The sequence below is a fragment of the Cavia porcellus genome, unplaced genomic scaffold, assembly GCF_034190915.1.
Source record: "Cavia porcellus strain 051 isolate PalLab524CR breed Dunkin Hartley unplaced genomic scaffold, mCavPor4.1 scaffold_1, whole genome shotgun sequence".
NCBI lineage: Eukaryota > Metazoa > Chordata > Mammalia > Rodentia > Caviidae > Cavia > Cavia porcellus.
In genome coordinates, this window is record NW_026947484.1 from 154286676 (window position 1) to 154311317 (window position 24642).

Consider the following 24642-nt stretch of genomic DNA (forward strand, 5'->3'; position numbering starts at 1 on the left):
ACCAGATTGCCACATGCAAGAGATGAAGTGGAATCTCTGTGCCACATTTTTGACAGAATTCATCTAAACTGGATCACAGACCTAAATGTTGGAGCCAAAACTATAAAACTCTTAGAAGAAAATGTAAGAGGAATTCTTCACAATCTTTGACTAGGTCATATTTATTTTAACTATACACAAGTGAAAAACATTAGATAAATCATAATCAGGAAAGTTAAAAAAAATCTTACTGCTTCAAAAACACTGTCAAAACAAAGACAAGTCAATTCACAGAATACAAGAAAACAATTCGCAAGTCATAGGACTGGTAGAATATAAAAACACAACTCAACAATGAAAATACTAATAATTCAATTAAAACGAGCTAAGGATCTAAATAGACATTTCTCCAGAAAACGTATATTAAGTGGCCAGTGGCAATGTCAGTCTTTAACAGGGGTATGGAAATCAAAGCCACAAGACACTGGTATAGTTAAAAGAGCAAAAGATATGATAATGTGTTGACAAGGATACAGATGAATTTTAACATAATGCTGATGAGACTGCAAATGGTACATCCTCTTTGGAAAATCATTGGGCAGTTCCTTAAAAGACTAAGTAACTGTGTTACCATATGACCTAGAAGCTGTAGTCTTTGGTATACATTCAAGAAAAATAAAAACATGTGTCCCACACAAAAACTGGCATTTACACAAATAGAGGTCTGAATAATGGCAGTTTATTTTTAAAAATAAAAAGTTAATTATTACTACATTTAAAATGTATATGTTGACCTGAGATTTGACATTTCCATTTGGAAACACTTATTTGCTGCCAAACTGCCTATAAATTCTCCACCTTCTCACTTGTGAGTATCTTTTATTGATACTTAAATTGACATATATATGTATATAATATATAGAGAATAGATACATGATGTGATCTTATATATATACATAAATATAGAAAGAAAAAAGACCTCAAGAAAAATTTTCATTTATCACAATAATTATACTATCTCTAGCTTATAAAAATTCCTAAAGATTTTTATTTGATTCTTTTACTTTTCTCCATTTTCAAGTTGACCATAAAATCATTTATCAGTCTAGAGTAGTATTTTTAAATCTACAATATTGGATTTAAGTGATCACATTAAAGAATTCTTAAATGTAACAGAAAATATTTAAATATTTAATTATGCGAGTTGACAATTAAGGAAGATCCCTGATATTAAAAAAAAAAAAACCTTGGAGTACAAATCTTTAGACAACTGCTGATCTAAGAGTAACTGCTGATCCTTTAATTTAGGGCTTTGTGTTTCAAGAGCCAATGGATGGGGCTGTGGCTATGGCTCAGTGATAGTGCTCTTGCCTTGTATGCACAAGGCTCTGGGTTTATTCCCAGCACCACACCAAAAAACAAACAAACAAATAAATAAATCAGTGGATTGATGAGAGGTATAATTTTGAGCCTAAATCATAAGAGATCTGGAAAGTCACAAAGGTTTATAAATCAAGGCAAAAGCAAACTAGAAAAAGAAAATCCAGCCAACACAAAGTAAAAGGAAAATTTTTCTGTGCTTTTCTATGAAGAAGGAAAAATGCTTTCCTGCCCACATAAAACTTAGAATTCCTCAAACCATGTAGCTTCATGGGTTACAGTCATGCAACTGAACTGTGCAGAGGATCTGAGCTTATTTTAGAATGGAAGGGCTTAGTTAGGCAGGAGGCAGGAGGAGTAATAGCCATTAGGAATAATTAATGCAATCTTTCTTAGGAGGAATAAATTTTAGGTCACTAAAATTTCCTAAGACATAGTCCAGAGGAGTATAGAGTAACAATAAGCACGCATACACACACAAATAAAATACATGGGAGAAAGTTCCTTTGGACAAAATCAAGACAGAAACAAAAAGTGTACTTAAATCTGCGATGACTTAAAATAATGAAGTTGTCAGGTACAAAAATAAAATATATGTAAGAGGACAACATGGAAGATCAAAGCAATTTCAAAAAATCAAGAAATTATAAATAGAATTATTAAAATAAAATGCATAGGAAAAATATTGATGACTGACTGAGTTAAATAGTATATTAGACACAGCTAAACATAAAATTAGTGAACTATAGGAAACAGCAGAATATATAACAAAATAGACACAGATACAACACAATAAAGGATAGAATAAGAGACAATGTACTTAGAAAATAATTTGTTATACTAAAAATTTATTCCAGTTAGCATAGTATAAAGCAATTCAGTATCGATAACAGAAAAAAGCAATGGTTTTAAAATACTCAGAAAATAAATGATGTGAACAATAAAAAAGTTTAGATAAACTAAAACCATACCAAAGAAATAAGCAACATTCAAGTAAACCTCTAATAATACTATCTATCTTGGTGAGACAGCAATAATAATGCCAATATCCAATTTGTTAGGTTTGATACAAAATGCTACTATTAAATGGCAATATCAGATTACTGTTCAGGTTGGTCAGAGTTTGAGTGCTAAGATACTCAATTTATCTGAAGGAGGATAAAGAAAATAATAAACTCACTTAAAAGTAGAATCTAAAAATTTGAATTCACAAAGTAGAGAATAGAATGGTGTTTACCAGAAGCTGAGGTAGTTTGGGAGAAGGGAAGATGGAGAGATGATGGTAAAAATATAAAACTTGTACAAGAATAAATTTAAGGAACCGGGGATTTAGCTCAAATCTCAAGAACTTGCCAGGTAAGTGTGAGGTCATGAGTTCGATACCCACTACCATAATAATAATAATAATAATAATAATAATAATAATAATAATAATAAATTTAAGAGATTATACAACACAATGACATAACTAATATCAATATCTTATGTACTTAAAAATTGCAGAGTAGGTTGCATGTGTTCTTACTTCAAAATGATATGAGATTATACATGTTAATTAGCTTGATTTAGCTATTTAACAACATAAAAAGATTAATGTACTATATTGTTCCTAATAGGCATGTACAATCATATTTATGAATTTAAAAATAAATTTGAAACATTAAGACTTTTGTAGGTATGAATGTTCAAATTTCTAGAGTGGTATTAACAAAATAGAAGTCAAAATCTTAATTTCTAAACCAGTATAGGTTTTTAAAAAAATGGAAAAAATGGGAAAGTGATGGGTAGAGTCAGAGGAAAGAGGAAAAGTAGATTGAACAAAAGAAAGCAAGATGGGTATGGTGACGCACACCTATAATCCCACTTACTCAAAAGGCTAAGGCAGGAGGATTTCAAGCCAGACTGTCTCAAAATAAAATTTAAAAAGCTGGACGTAGGTCAGTGCTATCTGGGTTCAAACCCAGGTATTTCAAGGAAAAACAAAAATCAGTATAAAATACAGAAATGTTTAAAAGACAGGAAACCTCCCCACTATATTAGTTATACATAGCAAAAATCACAATAAATATAAATGACATAAATATCACTCTTCAAAGAAAATGATTGCTGTACTAATGTAAATTCAGTGTAAATTCCAGCTATGTACTATTCATAGGGAACACACAAGTTATTACTGTTCATATCAGGTCAGAGAGGTCCTTGTTTGTGCTCTGAGAATTAGAATACCGTGCAAAGTCTGGCACGGCAGCATCACTCACAACCTTGGCAGAATTGTTAACTCTCAGATTTGCATTGTCATGAGCTCCACATTCAGCATATTGCAAACACATGAATTTTATTAAAGACTACGAGGGAAAGCACTTGTGTCATTCTGTCCCAGAACCATCTGCAATCAGACACCTCTGCTGCTGTGTTTGGTATGGCTCATGCTCCAGAAAAAAGTGTTCCCAGAGTCCTGAGCCCGTGTCTCCTGTGTTCAGATGCTGTGGTTTGTGGGCTCTGTGCTCCTGAAAATGCAGTCACTGCTTCAGTGTCTCTCAGGAATGAGAACAGAATGACTAGAATCTGAGACTGGTAAAACAGAACTTGGAAAAAGAAATCTTAGGGGAAATGTTTGAGAAAAAAAGGACAAACAAACTATCTGCTTACATCTTTAAATACTGGAAATAATGGGGAATAAAACAAAGATATAAACAACAAAACTAGCAGTAATGAAACCCAGCAGATATCTGTCCAGTGACACCCACAAAAATTCTTGAGCAGCAGATTACACATTTTTGTGTAATGAAAATTATTTACTCAGAAATATAAATGAGCAAGAGAATTATTGTGATCAAATCCATAACTGAATACATTAAAAAAAAAACCTTCAAAATGACTCTTTCCTAAATGAAGGCACAATCACTGCATAAAACAAGGATGATATATACACAGGATTCCATTTGTGCTCTTGCATAGACTCTGAAAGTTATAAGGGTCCAGCCCTGGTTTATACCAAACTCAAAAAACAGACAACTATGAAGTGGAAAAAAAAAAAGTACAAACCAAACTAGTGTTTGTGGAAAACTTAATGGCTACTTTAATATCATCAAGATGAAAATAAAACAGACAAAGTCTTACCAGGGATATAGCTCAACGGCAAGCCAAAAGTTATGGGTTCAATCTCTTTGTACCAAAACAAACAAACAGACAAATGTAGTATGTTCACGTCATGGTTTAAAATAATTCAATGTGGCACAACACAAAAACAAAGCCAGACTGATAAAATAATGGGAATATTTTTCCTCTTCTATTATTTTTTGTATTTTTCAAAAATTTTAGAAATTTTTAGACTAAGGAATACAGTCGGTACAGTAGCAGGCACCTCTTTATTTTTAAATGTCTCTGTGTGTCTGTGTGTATCTTGATCTATGTGCAGACCTCTAAAGAGGTATCAATAGTGACTATGTTCCAGTGGAGATTTATAAAGACTCATTTTTACTTTTCCCTTTTGTCATTTGAAGAAGACAATGAGTACTTGCACAGCTACAGTTAGGAAAGAGGTGATGTTTACTTTTCAAAGCCAGCACACTCTGGCTGTCTTGGTCCTCACTTCCTTTTTGATCTGCTGAGGTGAGAGGAAGGCAGCCAAGCTTTCTCATCCTTTCTCATCGGGAGCTCACTGAGGTGGCCCACAGGCAGAGTCCGCAGGGAATACTGATGAGTTCTGGAGTTTATACAGTGGCACTGAACCCCAGAAAACACATAAAGGAACATCTGGCCCCATTCTATCCTTCCATCCTGCCAAAGGTTTGGCTGCTCTGTGGGCTGCAAATGGTCCCTGAGCAGAGAACGGTCCATGTCAAGGTTTATGTCTCCTCAGTGGCCTGGTGTGCTCATCAGGGACCAGCGTGATGGTGAGCACTACCAGACATGGGCCCAGTAGCTGCTCTTCCCCTGCTGCCTTGAGTCCTAATCAGAGCAACTTATTTTTCACTGATTCTTCTGTACACTGTGATTCTATTATCACCTGGGCATCAAACATATTCAAATGTTATGATGTCCACTATGACCTCTTCACAGACAGTTACAGAGCCCGTGACAATTCGGCCTCAGCTACCTTTCGGGAACCCAATCAGCGTTTCACCTCTGTCTGATGAACGAGTGCCACTGACAACTTCACCAACTGGTGCAATAATTTCTCACTCTGGGTCTTATTCTTGGTCCTAGGTCTAATTACAGTATCTTTCCCTGCTGCGGCTTGGATGTGTCTCCTCCAAACTTTGGGTGCTGCCCATGTGAGAGTGTTAAGAGGTCGAGACTTTGTGAGAGGCAGGTCTTGTGGGACGCTCCCCCATGAATGGGATCAGAGGACCACACAAAGGAGCCCGATGCCTTCAGCTCTGTCCGGAAACTTCCTCCGCTCCCTTCCAGATGCAGCCCTCACCAGTCACCAAGGCTCAGTGGGCTGGGTGGATCTTGACTCCCAGCCTCAAGAACAGTCAGAAATAAATTTCTGTCCTTTATAAATTTTAAATTCTGTAATAGCCGTATAAAATAAACTTAAAAAATAATCCCTTCACTACTACAAGCTCATTCTGTCAGGATACCTTGTTCATTGTGGTATCTTTCTCTGACACTGATTTCTGAACTTTGAGAGTAAAAACCCATTGCATCTTCAGCTGGGTCCCAAAGCACCCACATTTGTTAATAAAAGCAATAAGCAAGATTCATTAGGGGACCTTGCAGAGCTGTCCCCATGTGGCTGGAGCATTGGGAGTGGGGACCACATAAATTCCTATCTTCCATTTCCCTACCTCTGTGTTCCGGGACGTAATTGGCAAATGCTCACTTTCCACACTTTCATCCTTCAAAGCTTACACAGTGGAATAAGAATGAAGTGCATGCGCTCTTATGATTTTCAGTAGAGTGGAAGCAGACGCCACGTCAGGTAATGAGAGACAACTTGGATACGTCCCTGACAGCCATGTGGCAAGTGTGGTACCACCAATAACTCCAAATATGCATCCCATAAACTTAAAGTTCATTTAGATATACTATGTACATTTTTTTTGTTCCCAGTCAAATACTTTTGAGTGAATTAGGAGCCAGGTTCCCTCTTGACAAATTTTACATTACTTTATAGCCAATTTCCTTCTGAGGCAAGTGGAATGGAAGCTTTCCTTAAAGTTGTTAACAAACTTAAGTGATTTAAAAGAATGGGAATTGCTCTTTCTATAGCTATGTGGAAATGAAGAGAGAGGAAACCACTTTCTCCGCTAAATTCCAGCAGATCTGTACCTGGTAAGATTTATCATGGAACAAAGTCTCCCTTGACAAGATTAGCCTAGAATAAAGTCTGCCCACCCCACTGTAGAGCTGTTACATAATAAAGTCCCTGCCAGCACATTTATTCCACATCCTACTAGCTCTGTTGCAGGTAGAACACTTAATTCCTGTTGTCACCATCATGCATGACAATGTCTCCACGAACAGCTTGCTTGAGTCCTAACCATAACACCACTGTTTCCTGCTTTGCTCAAGTCATGATGTGGTATTAAGATGCACAGCAAGGTTTGAAATTAGACAAAGCTGAAGTGCCATCTGGGATCAGCCTCACACTCTTGTCACCCAGTACTGAGAGCAATCTTCAACCACAAACCTTCTGCTGTTAGAGAAGCTGCATTTCAGCTCTGCACAGACACAGTGGGGTGGCCATCCCAGAAACCAGAGGGGGCAGAAATCTTAGGTCTCTGAATCTCCTGACAACCAGATGCATCTCCTGACACCACTACTCAAGATCACAAGAGTTTACTATGTGGTTTGTTTTCCTCTAAACTGGAGCTACTCCAACTCACGCCATGCCAAAGCCAGGATGATCTATGGAAACTCCCATCTAATAGAGATACTCTTCTAATTTACTCTTTCAAAGCTTTCTTAAAATTTTCAGGACAACATCCAACCTCCATAGCATGTAAATATTCTTATCTGCACTGCACTGTAATTTGATGTCTGTTTCTCCATCACTTCCAATAAATATAAGTTTCAAATAGGGGCAATCAGTCAGTGGACTCTGGGACACAAGGCTGAGATTTGACTTAAAATGTCCCCCAAAAGGTTCATGTACTTTGAGGTAAGACCTTTAGAGCTTTAGACTATAGTGGCAGTAACTTCATCACTGGGCTAATCACTGATGAGATCTTAGCTGAAATGTGTCATTAGGTGGTGGGACCACGTTGGAGAAGGTGGGCCACTCCAGGTGTAACTTGGAAGGGTATACCATTGTCCTTGGTTCCTTCCTTCCTCGCTCTTTTCCCCCCTCTACAACTTCCACTTGCCATGAGATAAGCTCCATTCTATCATGCCCTCTTGCCATGTTTCTGTTTTGGAACCAATAGACCATGGACTGACCATGGACTCAGAACTTGTTAGCTAAAGAACACTTTTCATCACTTAAGAACACTTTCATCACTATGCATTTGGGGTATTTTGCATCAGCAACAAAAAGCAAATTAATGCATTGGATATACAGTATGAACACAGTATTATTTAGTAAATGAAGAAATGAATAAATACCATTTAACCTTCTCTTCAGATCACTTCAGGTCTAAAAGGTATGTCATTTACCAAGGAGTTCACAAGGAAAAAGTGTGAGCACCTGCCTGTCTCCTGTGATACTATACTGTTCTGAAATATGCATCACTGCATCTCCACAGCTGATCAACCATTCTGGGAGGGTCATCCAATGCTGCTCTGTATTTAAAGGGGAAACATAAACTAAAGATAGGCACACGGCATATATGAATTCCTTCTGCTCTCATTATCATTCCCATCTTTTCTTATGATTAATGAGTCTACTAGATAGATTTGCTCAGATCTCTTCATATTGTACATAATCACAACAGGACTCTGCCAACCCAATATTCAGCAAAGTTCACTGAGCTCTGCACACACGAAAACCAGCTCTAGATCTGAAGATACCAAGACGAACAAGTCATGTCCTTGGCTCAAGAAGGTAATCTCCTCATGGAGTCAAGCAGAGGACAAATAACCGCAGTGTTACATGAACGGAGGTGTACATAGTGTACAAAGAAAATTTTAGCACTTTCCAAGGTATAGCTATTATAATATAGTTATGTGCAGCATAATAACATTTTGATCAACAGACCCATATATGGTAACAGTCTCACTAGGCTTTGTCCGAATGATGTCAGAGTAACACAGGTTTAAGTACATACTATGTTTATGGGATGACAAAATGGTCTAGTGATGCATTTCTCAGAATGCATCCTTGTGGTTGAGTAATGCATGAGTATATTTATTTCCTTACTGGTTTGTCATAGGCAGGGATGAAATCTTTTGTCACATGCCCCTTGGTGCATTTCTAACACACAGAGACTCAGCCAATGTGACTGGCTGATAGATGCAGGGGTGGCCTAAGTAAATGTCAGATCTACTCTGCATGGAGGCTGGACCTATAAAAGCTTTAGAAGGAACACCTGAACCAGGTTTCAGTGAGTTAGTTCTTGTGAAACAAAGGAAAAGAGGTACCCTGTGAGACAGAAAGCTTTGCTCTCAGGGTGCTAGAACCAGCGCTAATGGGAGTAGTGGGAGGTGAGGTCCAGGCAGGCTCTGTTGACCCTCATCCTCTTGGCAATGGGAAGCCGCTGGACGCACTCAAGGAGCATAACCTGATCTCTGATGGTCAGTCAGTGTAGGTGTTCCATGTTTGCAATTAGATTTCCAGAATATGCTTCCTCATAAAGACAACTGTTTAAATGCATTTCAGATGCTAGAGAAGGTGTCCCAAATTCCCAGGAACTACACAATCTCCTTAACCAAGAAAAGAGAAAATGTAGTGTTTCCATTTCATGTGAGCTGCAAATATCAAGGTTAATATTCTCTACCACAGGCAAAATGGTTTCTTATCGGCCACCAGTAATTCTGAGTAAATTTTCCATCTAAGAATGGAGAGGGAGTCAGTGCTAACTGCAGAACGGCAGAACGGTTCACAGCGTCTCCTGGTGATGTTTTCTTCCCACCATGGAAAAGGTAATTCAGCTAAATGAGTGGTCTGGTCGTGACATTTCCTGAAATAATTAAACATGACACCCCCTTTGGCTTGATGGACTTTTTAAAGGCAATGCCTACTTTGATTTGCAAATTGTTCCAATTACATTAGTCCCATGCATTTTATGCTCCTTTTTGAGTAGCACTGCGAAGTTAGTCATTGGTGGAAGTCGCTTTCTAACTATCTAGAGGCACATTCTCATATTCATTTCAGCATAATAAGATGTTTAAATATTTATTTCTTTCCAATAACTGGGGAGGCCTAAGTTCTTCATTTTAATAAATTCAGTCCAAATAATGTTGAGTCACTACTTAGAAGTTACTGGCTCTGAATTTTCCTTATGCTAATGACATCACCTCAGAGACTCATATTTTATTCCCAGATCTGTCACTAACTCGTGACCTTGGGCAAATCATACGACCACTTGTGAATTCCTTTTGATGATTTTTAAGTTTCTCGTGTAGCTCACAGATTCTGAGTATGTGTTAAGAGATCTGATTAGAGCAAGAAGGTAGAAATGAATTAGTTATAGAACTACAAATTGTGGAAGGAGAAATTGATATTTATGATGTGTAGCTACTATTTCTTTTCAGTAACCCACATGGTCAGAAATTCTTGATGTGGGCTTCCTTTAGAAGAAACAAATCTTATATAGATGATACTGATTCATTTGACAAATATTTATTGAAGATGCGGGCATTATGGTAAATCCTGGGCATACAATGAAAAAAAGAGAGGAAAAAAACATATCCCCAGCTCTAAAAGCTGGCTGTCTAGCAGAAAAGGCAGACTATTTTAGACAAGAAATAACAGTAAGCCAGAATAAGTATTATCATGGGATTCCAGCTATGAAGACAAAACGTACAGCTCAGATCTAACCTGGGTTACATGTCAGGGAAGGCTTCCCTGTGGATAGGCTGTCTAAGCCGAAAACATGCATCTCTGTGATTTTTATTTGGGAAATCACATTGAATGCAGATGTAAGAAAAGTATTTATTTGTCTTAGGCACAGACTAAGCGTTTAAGACTAAAATGTATGTGTTGAAAAGAAACTGAACGCTTTTCATAAATGAGCCTCCCTTCCACCCAGTTTTAGCAATTATTTGATCACAAATTCACTGACTCCCAAGGGAACTCTTTGGTGGAACAAATGCAAAGGTAGGGTATTAGCACTAAGAAATATGTATTCATTATTTGTCTGTGATCCAAGACCCTACCCAGCTTCTGAAAGAGTATATAGTAATCCTTACCGATTAATGAAGTGTTTTAACTGGTCAAAGTCTTTTTTTATCTTCCTTTATCTCAATATATGCAGGACAGGAATTATAGTGCACTGCCACTTGACCCTAGAGGTCATAGAAACTCATCTCTGCAGTAAGCATCATTTCTGGGTCAGATATGATTGCAAATACTCTGTGTGGTGAAAAACACATTCACTTTCATCGTAGATGTACAGGTTATCAAGTTAGGAAGACAATGAAACCAGGTTAGTCTATCATAAAAGTTCAGGAGATCCTATATCATACCAAAGGAAAATCATAAAGGAACTTAATACTTTAAAATTAAAAGTCAAACCACTTTGATATTCTGGCTGTTTATTACTTATTAACTGGAAGTCACACACACAGAGCTAAAAAAAAAATTAATGGAATTCTAGTTCGAAAGCTTTACAAACTTCTAAAGTAATAATAGTGTTTAATTCACTTCATAGTTGGACAAAGATCACAGAAATGTCTCCTTTTTAGTGTCGGCCTTGATTTATTGTTTCCTGGGTTTCTTATTATTCAGCACTTGCTTTATTATTTTACTTTTCTTGCGTTGTCTTTTCTTTCTAATTACATCAAAGTTTCTTTGAGGCTAGGAATTGTGTTTTTTCTCCAGAATTGCCAAGTTCTGAAAGTGTTAGGTCTTTCATGCATATTTACTAAGGGTTTATTAGCTCAAAAACTTCAAGTGAATTGGCTATACAACCACTGCTTGCAAACAAAAAATTTCAGTGATTCCCAAATATTAACGTGCACAAGAGTCAAAGGAAGCTTGTTGAAATGCAGATTCCATGTTTCATTCCCAAAGATTTTAATGTTTTCAATCATTTCCCCCTCCTTCTCTCTACTATTATTATCACTGCTCTTTTTTGGCAAAACAATTTTAGAAAAAGTAAGACATCACAAGGTCTTGGAATTGAACCGACTTTTTGTGGATAAATAACTTGACACAAGGTGAAACAGCTCTATCCTTCTCTCCAACCTCACATTCTTCTTTCTTTCAAAAAACAAATGTTTACCCACTAAGTGTCAGGTAGTATTCTAGGCCCTCGAGCTAAACTAGTTGGCAAAATATAGACTTCACTGACACAGCATTTAGATTCGAGTTGAGGGAAGGTAAACAACAGACAAGTAAAGTTGAAGATTATTTCAGATATTATAATGTGCTGCAGGGAAAGGCAAATCAGGTGAATAAGACAGAGAATGACTACTGAGGAGGGAACTAAAGAACTGATCCATCAATTGACAGGTAATCTAAGGACCACACGGTCCTGAACAACCAGAATGAACTAATCATGCAAAGACCTTGGAGGAAGAGCTTTCCAGGAAAATACAATATACAGACACTGTTAGAAATAACCTAATGATCGCAACTCCTTATCCACAAAAAAGTAGCTCATTTTATGCTTCCTTTTGCTTACCTCTTTGTCCTAACAGGGTTTTATCAGCATTGGCAGATATTTTATAGCACCTGAGGGCTGAAAATGAGTCCTCTTTGGATTTCCTTGAGAACCAAATGATTTATCATTCACTGGGTTACTCACATATCATCAAATAGGGTATAATAAGCATTTGGTGGAAACTTGTTTGTGAGACTGTATATTCTTTTCTAAAGGATGAATACAATTTCAAAATAAATTACACAAAGTCTCCCTTTATTTTGCCTTTGGGTTATTTTTCAGTTCTCATACTAACTTGGCTGATTTCCACTGGACATCCACAAATTAATAGTAATAGTACTATTCCACAGAAACAGCTTTAATTTGTATGAATAACTGAATGCCTAAAGAAGGAAAGAACCAAGGACCACCATGTCGTTGGCATGGGTAAAGTCTATCCCTGGGGGCTACTCCTGAAGTGAAGAGATAGCTGCATAGCAATCACTCACTGTCTGTTCGTAGGCCATCCAGGAAAGGGCAGCCCAGGTGACAATGGGCCTTCTGTGATAAGGGTCTGTCCACTGTAATGGAAATCTGCTCACAGTTTCATTTCACAAGGCGCACCAGATGTCAGACAACTTTATCTACACCCACCAGATCCAGACTGGAAACTAACATGCATTCCATGGTCCCTTCCTCTCTAATGCAAGTTGCTTCCCTCTGAAGGTTGCTTGACTCAGTATGCATGTGTGTGTTTTAGCTGGTTCACACATTAAACTGTATCTTAAATGCAGAAGTTTTCCATCACCATGAAAACTGGTCTCCTCTTTGTGGTCTGGCCAATCTGGTTAGAAATCACTGGCTTGCAAAAATAGACACCAGGTGTCTAAGGACAGAATGCAGATACTCTAGCTGTAGGGAAAGGTGAGTTGGTGGATCATTTGTGGGCCAAGATCTGCAAAGAGGGCTTGGGAAAAAGATAAAGACTACCAGAAAATGAAATGCCTTTATTAGCACAAACAACTGTGAGTGACCTTCAGTTTGCCCACACTGGAGTCACTACTGTAGCCCACATCCACTGCGAAAGCAGCAGTAGGCAATGTGACCATGGAAAGGGGCATTTGAAGCTTCAACACACACTGCTCATCACTGACTTGACCTGCAGCCTGTCATTCAAAAGACATAGCGATTGAATCTCAACATTAAATTAGTCTGCAGTCACATGAGAAGAGACCATCACTGCAGACAGGGCTGTAATTTGTGAAATTCAAGTGCTGGGGATTAGGACCACCTGTTGAATTTAATCTTGGAGTTATATTAATACTATCGTGTAACTGAACATAACACTACATATTTAGTAGTCTTTGGGACCTCCAGCAATGGAGATGTGAACCGTATTCTAAATGTTATCTGCAACTCTCTCCAGATTCTGTAAATCAGTGGCAAATAAAAAGTCTGTTGAAATTCTGATTCAATATGCAGCAGCATATGGCTTCATGGTCATCACGTTGAGCCTAGCCTGTAATTTTTCTCAGGCCTGATACGGGAGAAAAAAACAATCTTGAGTATCATCTGGCAATAAGAATACAAATGTTTCCACTTCTTAACCTCCTTTATGTTAATGGGGGAGGATTCCCAGCAATATTTTCCACCTCTGTCTAAGCAAGACTATACAGGAAGATCTCAAACAAAGCCTAATTGAGTAGCAGCTTTTTGAGAGGACGCAAACATTTCACACATGCACCTCTTGGTGACCATCTGAAATGGACTGCCCAGTCTCCAGTCAGCTGAACAGCAGTAACAAAGGTCAGACTGCATTTTTCTCTCTAGTTTACAAAATGTTTAGTCCTGCCAGACTGCTGGATGTTCCATGAAGAGAAGGTACAAATTTTAAGATTTACATTTGCTCTTTGGCTTGGGGTGCAGATGGAATTCTGTGAGATGTTAATTTTTTTTTTCTTTGTGAAAGAACTTCATTGACACTGATAATTATCTACAAAGAAGATCCCCTGACAGGAGTCCCAAGGGCTTTCATACAGTATTTATCATTCACATAGTACTTCATAGCTTATAAAACCCTTTTACTGTAGATTACTTCGTTTTTTTATGTGAAGATTCAACCTTTCCTCCAATATAGGCAAGAGCTGCCTCCTTATTTTAATTATTCAAGGCACTAATACATTGACAATGGAATCAAACATATCTGTGCAAATAAACATCATTTTGAAAATAAACGGGAGGTCATTATGCCTTGTCTTAAACTATCAATATTCTTAGCTAGTCTCTGTCCAACAATAGAATATTTGAAGGAAAATATATTAAGAGTATCTTCCCAAAAGCAGATTGGAGCTTTCAGTAAATTGATCTTTTGACATCCCTATTAATCATAGCTTCCCGAGTGTTAGGTAGCCATTTCCACTAACAATAGCCAGGGAAATTCACAAGTTCAAAATATTCATAAGACCCCCAGGTATATATAAACACTACATCCATCCATAGCAAGATTTCTAAACTTTCCTAGAACTTCAGCCCTTCTTATTGGTCCCCTCACATGTAGATCCAATGTCATCAATCAACAACTGGAGGTAAGGAAGAAAACTGAAGGTGGAATAGTAAAACCTTTAACTCTCTGCTCTGGCCATTGCCCCAGCACCAAGCTCACTCCCTAATCAAATCGCCCCAGCTTGCAGCACTAAAGCAAGGCCAGGCTCTAGAACGGGGTTGAGAGGCCAGCACAAACAAGTTGTTCAGCTCCCAGAATGCAAGGCGCTAAGCCAGCCAGGCAAACAAGTTGCTAGGCAGAGGGGATGAAATTGATGTCAGCCTCCCTGGTGTATAAACCAGGGCCACACCTCCATAGTCTTGCATACATCCTCCACCCAACTTCCAAAGCTGCCCTGGAGGACACAGCCCCCTCCTTTCTGTTTCCCTGAAACCTTCCCAGTGCAAGTTTTATCTTTCCAGGGAAACTTTCCTTGCTGCCCAGAGAGTGTCTTTTTCCTCTCTACACCTTATTTTCACTGTTTATGACGAATAATTCATATACATTGCATGTATCAGTTTATCTTTTTATATCCACTTCATGATGTCTTGTTATCCCCCAGAAATTCAGAGATCTCAAAAGGCTGGGTTCTACCTTAAATTCTTTGGTACCTCCCCAAATCCTAGCATTATGCATTGCATAGTAAGTGGCAATATTTTGATTGCCAACAAAGTTTGTCTTTTTCATGCCTCAAATAGTGGTCTTCTCACACACAAGGTGAAATTGCAAAATATTACTTTGATCCACAACCATAAAATTAAGTAAAATAAAAAGGAAAGCAATTGGGGGAGCTCAACAAATCCTCTCGCTTCTCAGAGCCAATAGAGTGGAAGTGTGTTTTAATAAAAGCTTATTAGCAGCTTCAAATAATGAGAGATACATTTAAACTGCACTAAAATATCTTCAGAATCAGGAAACCTGATTAGGATTCTCCCAGAGGCTTCATACACTGAAATCAGGGATTTAATATTCCAGGGAAAGGAGACTCAATTTTTAAAAATTCATCTTATTAATTATTAGCCACGCCATACGGTTGCTTCCCGGAAGGCAGAGGAAAACAGGCTTTCAAGCCAATGGAAGCTGAGTTTGCGCCTCCAGCCTTCCGAGTTTGCCTGGGCTTCGCTCCCCGAGGCCGAGGGAATTCAGCCCAGAGCCATCACACAGAGCCCGGAGGCCGGCGAACCTGCGGGGCTGTGCAGGGCCGGGCTGGCTGCTTCTCATCCTCCTGCTCTGGGTCGGAGAACCGTGGTGCCGGTCGCCAAGCTATCCGGGCTTCCCGGCCTCCAGGGCGCGACTTGGCTGCCAAACCCAAGGCTTAAGCAACCGGACCTCCACCTTCTTCAGCTGCAATTCTGGGGCTCAAAAGATTCCAGTTGCAGGGTCAGCTGCTATCAACGAATTGGGCTTTGGGGGTCCACTTACTTGGTGCCTATCCCTAAAAACTTTGCCCCCTCTCCAAACAGGAACCCCTTTCGAACAGCAATTCCTGCTCTCTCCCACCCCCATCCCTAACCCCTGCCGGTCCACTCCCCCTTCCAGTCCGCGTGCTGCACCTACTCGCGCGCCTCCCGGCCAGGGGAAAAGGAAGGGCGCAGGTGCACGGGGCCCCGGGCTGTCACCTGGTGGTCGGCCACGCCGAGATACCCGTCCAGCTGCCGCGGTGCCGCTGGGGCCGCGAGGCGCGGCTGGGGGCTGCTGTCCGCCGCGGGCTGCGCGCTGCCGGTCGCCGGCGCCGGGGGTTGCGGTGGCGCGGGCTGCTCCTTCTGGCCGCCGAGGCTGCTGTACACGAGCAACAAGCTGGTGCACATGGTGGTGAGCGCTAAACACACTGCCAGACCATGGCGCTGCGGGCGGGCGGGCGGGAGAGAGCAAAGAGCGGCTGAGCTGGACGAGGAAGAGCGCGCCCGGCGGCGGCGGAGACACGGGCGCGGCGCTCAGGTGCCCGGCCAGGGTGGCTCGGTTCCGCGCGTCGGGCAGGGGAGGCTCTCCGCGCCGCGTCGCCCTCGCCCACCGCTGCAGCCCGGACCGCGCGGGAGAGGGTAGGGGGCGCGCAGTGCCCCAGGGGAGTGGAGGTGGGGGTGACAGGGCGAGCGCGCCCCGCAGAGGGCAGGGGTAGGCGCGCACTTCAGGAGGGGGCCTCCGCCTAGCCGCGCAGCTGGAAGCGCCACCCTCGCTCGCCGCTAGCCCCCTGGCTCTAACCTGGCGACCCTCGCAAGTTTGTAATACAACTAGGAAACCGAGAAAGTCTGCAAAGGTTACCCGCTCTTCCCCTTCTTAGTTAGCCAGGCTGCTGCTTTGGGGCACCCCCTTCCCCCGGAGCAGTCTACCGGATCCTCCACCTGTTCCCTGGTCCCTTGAACCCCTCACTGGAGATCCAGGAGCCTAGGCAACCTGAACGCCAATCCAGGATTCCCAGCCAGGCAGAGCTGGGGATCGCGAGGGGACGCGCAGCAGCTGAAAAGTTGTCCCTTTGTAGCTGGCGACCTCCAGGCTCAGGGCTGTACACCCCTCGGAGCTCCCCCGGGCCGATGAGCCCAGGGGTCCTCCCCTGTGCCCAGTGGAGTTGCACCAACTGACTCACCACCAGGGTCTTCATTTTGGGCACCTCTTTTGTGCGGAATCCTCAGGCACGCGCTTCCGGAGCCACTTTTTCTTGGAGGGTTTCCATGGTGGGTGAGAGGGCAGCGGGGGCTGTGAGGGTGGTGGCCCGGTCGCTGGCCGGCGGAGCGGGCGCGGGAGCCGCGGGACCCGGGAAGCGCCGCCGTAGCAGAGATTAGAGACAGAATTAAAACTGAACCGGACCCTCGTAGTCTCTCAGCGATCTACACCACCGCCGCCTGCCGCCGCCTGCTGGGTCCTAAAGACCTCTGCATCCCCCTCCCCGCCCCCAAATAATAATCCCTTCCACGGAGTGAAATTTCTGAGAGGAAGTTTCATGCCAATGTTTCCACTTCTGGGTTGGAGAGCTTTGTTTTTATCTTTTATGAAGTCATCATGCAAAAAGGGAGGAAAGCCCAACTGGATCCTGCTTGTGATAGCCATTTGATTATCTGGATACTAAGATTTCTGGGTTGTGATTTTTGATAAAAACAAGGGAACCCCTCAGATGTCCATAAACCTACTTAGAGACGTGGCATTTGTGTTCATGTTCTGGAGAAATCGATCATAAAATTATTTTTCCTAAAATATCATTGCAGTTTTGGAGTAGGAACTTCCTGTTTTCCTCTTCCCCTTAATTTACTTTCTCCAAACTGGGTTATTTTTCATGCAATCTTAGATCAGAATATTTCATTTAAATTATTTAACTTGCCAATTGCCTCAGAGAGGACAATTTGCATTTCTACTTAGCCTAAGAGGTTCCTGGGGTTCATCTAAAGGATTTTAGAGTTTCTGAAAGCATTCATCATATCACAGCCAAGGGACAAACTGGACTTGTAGATTCTTTTTAATTTCAACGGAGAGTTTGTGGCTCCTACAGAGAAAACTGCTCATGGCTTATTTCAGAAGCACTGTGAGGCCTTCAGCGGCTTTCTTTATGTTGGTCTACTGCACCGGAGGCATACAACTTCACATTCAGAACTTTGATTAAAATTAAAAAAACATAACCACTGTTCAGTGTTGGGTAATACACACCCATAGCCTATTTTAAGGATACTGTCTTGCATGCATTTAATTACAAATGGCATTTGTTAAATGTTTAATTTAGTTAAAAACATATTTCTTGTGCAGTCGCTCAGTGGAAATAGTTGTCTTAATGTATTACCTCTACACCTGTAGCAGTGTGATGCTGAAGATTACATTAAGATAGAAACAATCAACAGGACAACTGAACCATGGGCACAATAAGAGCTTCCTCAAGGCCAAAAAAGGCATCACGATTCTTTTTTAATCTTCACTAATCTATTGCTGGACTGGCAATACAACAGGAACTATTTTTAACTTATGAAGCATCCTTCCATACTTTATATTAAGAAAGTGAAAATGATTAGCTCAATAATGAATATCAGTTCAAGGCTTTCTGGAGAGGGCAAGAAACCCATGTGATTCAGCTTTTCAAGGAAAAACAAAAAATTGGAAACAGTGCCCAACATTGCCAGCCTTGAAGCTATTTATTCAATTTGTGCTTTAGGCATGAATAGAACCAGTTGTTAGGGCAGGAAAAGCAGCAGCCGAGGAGAATCTTATCGGGTCTTGACAATTCTTTATTGTATGGTTGCACTTGACACTTGAATTAATGAAACGAAGGACCAACTTGATGAATCATTGGGAGCAGATTATCTGTATTTCTCCAGGGCTCTTTCTGAGATGCTACTAGAGGCAGCGCCTGCGTTTTTCTGAATTGTTTTCACTCTATCTAGCAAGTTGCCCAGTGACCGATAAACACTTCTAATATATTCTGCCATCCCAAACAGAGCCATCATATTTATGACTTAAGCTCATGGTGGCATGTTGGACATCTGCTCTGAGATATGTCTGACCAGATTCATTAAGCTTATGCTTTTTTCCCTCCTGGGAAAGTAGTGAGCTAGCTGCAAAGAGATGAGATGGCCAGGGTAAATGTAAACATTTAATTCTGAGCTTTGTGGAAATGACTTCAAGTTGTCTCTGGCTTTCAAAGACTTGATTTGATTAATGGAACTATTTTAGGCACCCAGCTTGAGAACCAAGTGGACAGGGTAGAATGGGGGAAGATAAATAAAACAAGGAACAGAAGTTAATCCAATCTGATCATTTAGTGATTGTCCATTATTAGATGGTTCTGTATTAGGCATAGTTAGACATAGAGATTAATAAAACAGACATTTTTCCTGTAAGGGCACAGAAACAGAACCTTGTGTGTGTGTGTGTGTGTGTGTGTGTGTGTGTGTGTATTGTGTGTGTTGAGACAAATTCATGAACAGACAATAAATGACAGAACGTTATATATTCAACAAATATTTATGAAGCACCTACTGTAGTTTTGTTGCTGCTGGCACTAGGAATCAAACTCACGACTTCATGTTTACCAGGCAGGTGCGGTTCAGCTGAGTTATATCCCGGACCCATGCACTTTTTCTATTAATCACTTACCCTGTTGAGTGACTCTCTAGCAGGCACTGGGGATACCCGTGTCACTAGAGCCCTACAAGGAGTTCCCAGTCTATTCCCAGATAAGCGTCATGAACCAAGACAGGTCTGATTTGTTTTCCTACTTTTGACTTCTTGCTTATTTACAGTCTGAGGGGTCTAAGATTTCAAAGGTATCCATCCATTATTTCTGTCTCTTCGTACACATCTTTAAGTTAGTAATTTGAATAGCCAAAAAGAGCAGAAAGTATGTAACATTCACAAATCCCTGATTGACTTGGACACGAGCAGAGAGGAAGACAGGTCAATGAAGTATTTTTAGTTTCTACTTTGCACAGTTCAATACAAAGTGAGTCCACGAATCACAAATTGCTTCTCAAAACCCAGGTAATGGAGCTGGATTTCTCACCATTTAAAATTTTGCCACATTTCTGCTTCGTGCTATCACATCCAATCAAATGGATTCTTGTTTTTGAAAAAAAAAAAAAAAGGAATGGAAGAGAAATTGAGTGTTCTACAATGTAGGTTATGTGATAAAATGAAGTGAGAACTTATCAAACAAAGCCTATGGTGGGGTGCTGAGGGGGCAGGTGGAAACTGGCCCATGCACATGGCCACAGACAGCATGAAGCCACTAGAGGAGGAAAAAAGGCAGACTGCTGGCAGTTCTCGAGCCCTGCCTGAATCCCATGTGACTTCTAATCAGAAATAAACTCTTCACACATCTCACAGATGGAAGGAAAGCAGAAAACAACACAATGTAAACTCACTTTAAGATCCACTTGCTTTTCACCTGGTGGCTTTAAAGAAAAAGAAGAAAGTTCTGCGAAATGTAGTGAAAGCATGAAATAAAATAATAGCAGATCCACTTGATTTGTGCCCTTCAGTTGGCATTTCAGAGGTGAGACTCAGCCATAGATTAAGTCCCTGGAAATGGGGTACATATACACTGATTCTAATCTTACCACTTATTACCTCTTGGATATCTTAACTTAGCTGTGTATAATTTCCTCACTTGCAAAGTAACACCTACCTCAAAGCATTGGTAGGAATGTTAAGTGAGATACTACCTGTGTCTACAGTGATACTTACAGGTTGTTAATAGTATTTTATGGTTGTGATTAATAAGCTGGGCTTGCAGGCAAAACACTTGTAGGCTTGATCTTTATATCCCGTAGCTGTATGACCTTGAGCAAGAGACTTAAAATATATTCAGCAGACTGTTAGCTTCTCTATAAAATGGAGATAACAAAGCCTGTCCCACAAACTGTTAGAGTTTAATATTGTATATGTGAATGCTTTGTAAACTGAAATTTTGTATAAGCTAATAGTGCTGCAGTGTGGATATGGTTTGTGTCTGTCCAAAGGCAGATATGTAGGCAATTTGGACTCCAGGATAGTGGTTCCAGAAGATGGCATGGACACATAGTAGGTGAAGCTTAATGGCAGACACTTACGAAACTGGAGTAGATCCTTAAAAATGTTTCCATGAAACTGCTAGGTCAGCAATTCAAGAGACAAACAAGATTGCATGAGAATGCTGGATCCAAACTCTCTCTACTTCCTGGCTTAGCCTCCTAACACACTCAGCTGTCTGCCATTCTCCATGAAGTTCTCACCAGAACTGAGCCCTGTGCAGGCAACAGATCATTCTACCTCCATGACTGTGAGCTAAATAAACCTGTTCTTTGATGAAGTCAGCTGTCTTGGGCATTTTGTTACAGTGATAGAAAGCTGACTAATAAAAGTAGTTGTCCATTCATTCATTTGACAAGTAAGAATTCTACATCTACTATATGCCAGGCACTATTTTAGCCACTAGGAATGTCAGAGACACATGACACTGCCTTGTGAGGCTGACCTTCAAGTAAGGGCAAAGCCTGATAAAATAGAATTTTAAACAAAAACACAGAAGTAGTTACAGAGTGGGGTGCGTGTGTTTATTGTTTTAGCTAGGATGGTGACAACTGAGCAGAAATGTGAATGATGGAGAGGGCCATGAAATTATCTGGAGGAAGGGCATTCCATGCAAGGGAAATGGCTCATACAGAGACCACTAGGGAAGAAAAAGCATGCTGGACATGTTGAAGGGACAGGAAAGAGGTTGGTGTTCCTGCAGTAGATAAAGCCAGAGAAGAGTAGAAGGCTTAGGACCTGTGGGCCGTGAAGCAGACAGTGTAAAGGAAACGTCAGGTTTGATGTAGGTGAAGATCACCACAGGTTCTTAATGTTTTGGCAAGTGTAATGGTTAATTGATTGTGTCAATTTGAGACATTGAGAAGTTTAAATTGGCTTAGCAATTCTACACCCGAAGACCCACCCTAGGGAGGCTCATTGCCTGGACAGTCTAAAAGGGAAGGAGGAAGGCCGGATGAGGCTCTATTCTTCAGAAGAGCTCTAGTCATCATCTCTGATTTGGATGTCATCTTCCAAGGCAGCAGACTCCAGCTTCTGCCTTGGATCCTTTAGACTTCTGGCATAGACTCTTCAGTCTTCATTCCCAGACCCATCAGCTGCTGGTGCAGGCTTTCACGGGACACTGCAGTGAATTCCCGATCTTGGATTGAAGCCTTCTGCCTCCGGCTAGCAGATACGCTCTGCACGCTTCCTTACCCCACTCTCTAGCTGACCATCATAAGCCAATTTTGTCTTTTCTTATACCTCTGTGTATCCTGCGTTGTATCTGTTTCTTTAGAAAAACCCTGACTAATACAGCAAGGTTTCCTGAACGCTGTGCTAAGATCAGCTTTTGGTGGAGCAAGAGTGGAAAAGGGAGTGCAGTTAGGCCACTGCAATAGGCTAGATGAGAACAGTCATCTTGCTTTTGTAAAGGACTGATCTGAGGACTTGCTGATGGGCATGAGCTACTAGAAGAGAAGAGGTGGGCCAAAGTGCAAGACTTTTGGATCAGGCAACTGGGAGGAGGTGGCTGAATTTCCTCGGGGTGGGGCGGGGAGGGGAAGCAGGTGTGTGGTGAGAGGATCTGCTCAGCCTGAGGTATCTGGAAGTTGCTGCTCAGAGACAGTGTTGAGCTTGGGTACAGAACTGGCATCACAAGGAGGTCTGGATGTGACTGCTCAGAAACAAGTCAGTGCACAGAAAAGGAGAAGTCATAGACCTGAGGCCCGGATGCTCCAATTTCAGATGCCAAGAAAATGAATAGTAGCTTCAGTTCAGGATAACAGTAAGTGACGATCTGAACTTGATATGATTTAGGTGGCTGATTATTTTCATTTTGAATGGATTTTGCGAGCCAAGGCAGTTAGTCATTTATGTTCTCCAAGCACTTTTCAAATTCTATTATCATATAAAGCATATTTAGTCACATTTATTTTTCTATTTATTGTTGATCCTCCCTTCTAAACTATAAATTTTCTGGAACTGGGACTATGTCTTATTACTGTCTATATATACTAAACCCAGCACAAAATTGAGGATGATAATATTAATCACTAGCGTTTATCTACTCCTTACTATGTGCCAGCATTATTCTCAGAGATTTATGTGTATTAACTCATTTATTCCCTACAACAGCCCCTGAGTTAGGTGCTATCTCTATCTCTATTTCGCAAAAGAATGAACTTCAAGTCAGAGAGTCACCCAAGATAGTAATGATACCGTTGTGTTTAATCTTTTTAAAAACACAAATGAATACAAGCTTTGTACGAGTCCCACAATCAGTTTCTTTTACTCAACACTAAATTACAGCTTCGTTAAAATCCATGATGTGCTTTTTATGCTACTTTAATCTTTCAAAATACATACATATAATAAAATGCATAATATTTGGTGTGCAATTTCATGAGCTCTGACAGAATCATACATCTGTTAACCAACATCTTTATCAAGACATAGCTCATTTCTGGTAGCCTGGAAAGCACCCTCCTACTGCCTTGTAGATATACCATCCTCACCCAAAAAAGCAAGTAAGGAAATATTATGCTAGTTTTTATAAATATAGACCAGCCTTGCTTACACAGAACTTAATGTAGGTGGTACCATGCATGTATACCTTTTAGTATCACTTCTTTCACTTAGCATGATATTTCTTTTTCTGTTGTTGAATATACGAATAGCTTGTTCCTTTTTATTGAGTGCTATTCCATTGAGTGGATAGAGCACACTTTTCAACCCATTCTCTGGTTTATGAACATTTGAATGGTTTCCAGTTTGAAGCTGCTATAAATAAAACTACTAAGAAGATTCTTGCATAGAGTTTTTTTTTGTTTGTTTGTTTGTAGCTGTGTGCTCTCGTTTTGTTGTTTTTCTTGTGTGAATACCTACAAGTGGAGTGGAATGGCTGGGCCATATGATAGGTGTATGATTAACTTCAGAAGAAAGTAGCAGATGGTTTTGCAAACTGTTTGTGCTATTTTATAGCCACACCAACAGTAAATGAGTTTAAGTTTCTGCATATTCTTGTCAGCAGTTGACAAGATTAAAAAAAATTTTTTTTTGGCAGTATTAGGAATTGAACCTAGGATCTTTGCACAAAGCTACACCAACTCTTTATTTTTTACTCTGAAATAGGACATTTGAAGTCAGTAGTTGTCCAGGCTGGGCTTACACTTGCCACCCTTCTGCCTCAGCCTCCCAGAGTTCTGGGATTACAGTTATTCATTTACAATCCTTTGCTTTTCAAGACTTCTATAGCTTTTCAGATACAGTAAGAAATCCTTGCTTAGCACCTAGGGTCCTTCCCAAGCATGGCTCAGCTTTCTCTTTTAAGCTCACCCCCTGACCTGCCAACAGCTGTTCTTGGAACAAGTCATAAATACAGGTCTTTGGATTTATAGTATTTACAGCCACTCTTTCAGTCTTTGAAGAAGTCCCTCTGTCTCCTGTTCCTTCACATCTCTGCCTTACTCCTCCCATCAGCCTGGCTTCCTGAACCTCTCAGTGAAAATAAGGCTCCTTACTTATGCTTCAAGCACAGTTTGGACTCAGACCAAATGTGGCCTGCTTCAGACACGTAACTCC

The 24642-nt window shown here is 40.6% G+C and overlaps 1 protein-coding gene across 1 annotated transcript in view; it reads right to left on the minus strand.

Moving 5' to 3' along the window:
* St6galnac5 (ST6 N-acetylgalactosaminide alpha-2,6-sialyltransferase 5) overlaps window positions 1-17440 on the minus strand; it is a 177956-nt gene extending 160516 nt beyond the window's left edge. The window contains exons 1-2 of the mRNA XM_013143174.3: window positions 17177-17440; window positions 16215-16439 (exon numbers count right to left, since the gene is read on the minus strand). Of these exons, the coding sequence (XP_012998628.2) occupies window positions 16215-16439; window positions 17177-17191 (240 nt within the window). The 5' untranslated portion in view covers window positions 17192-17440. The remainder of the gene's footprint in view (window positions 1-16214; window positions 16440-17176) is intronic.
* Window positions 17441-24642: the final 7202 nt, after the last annotated feature.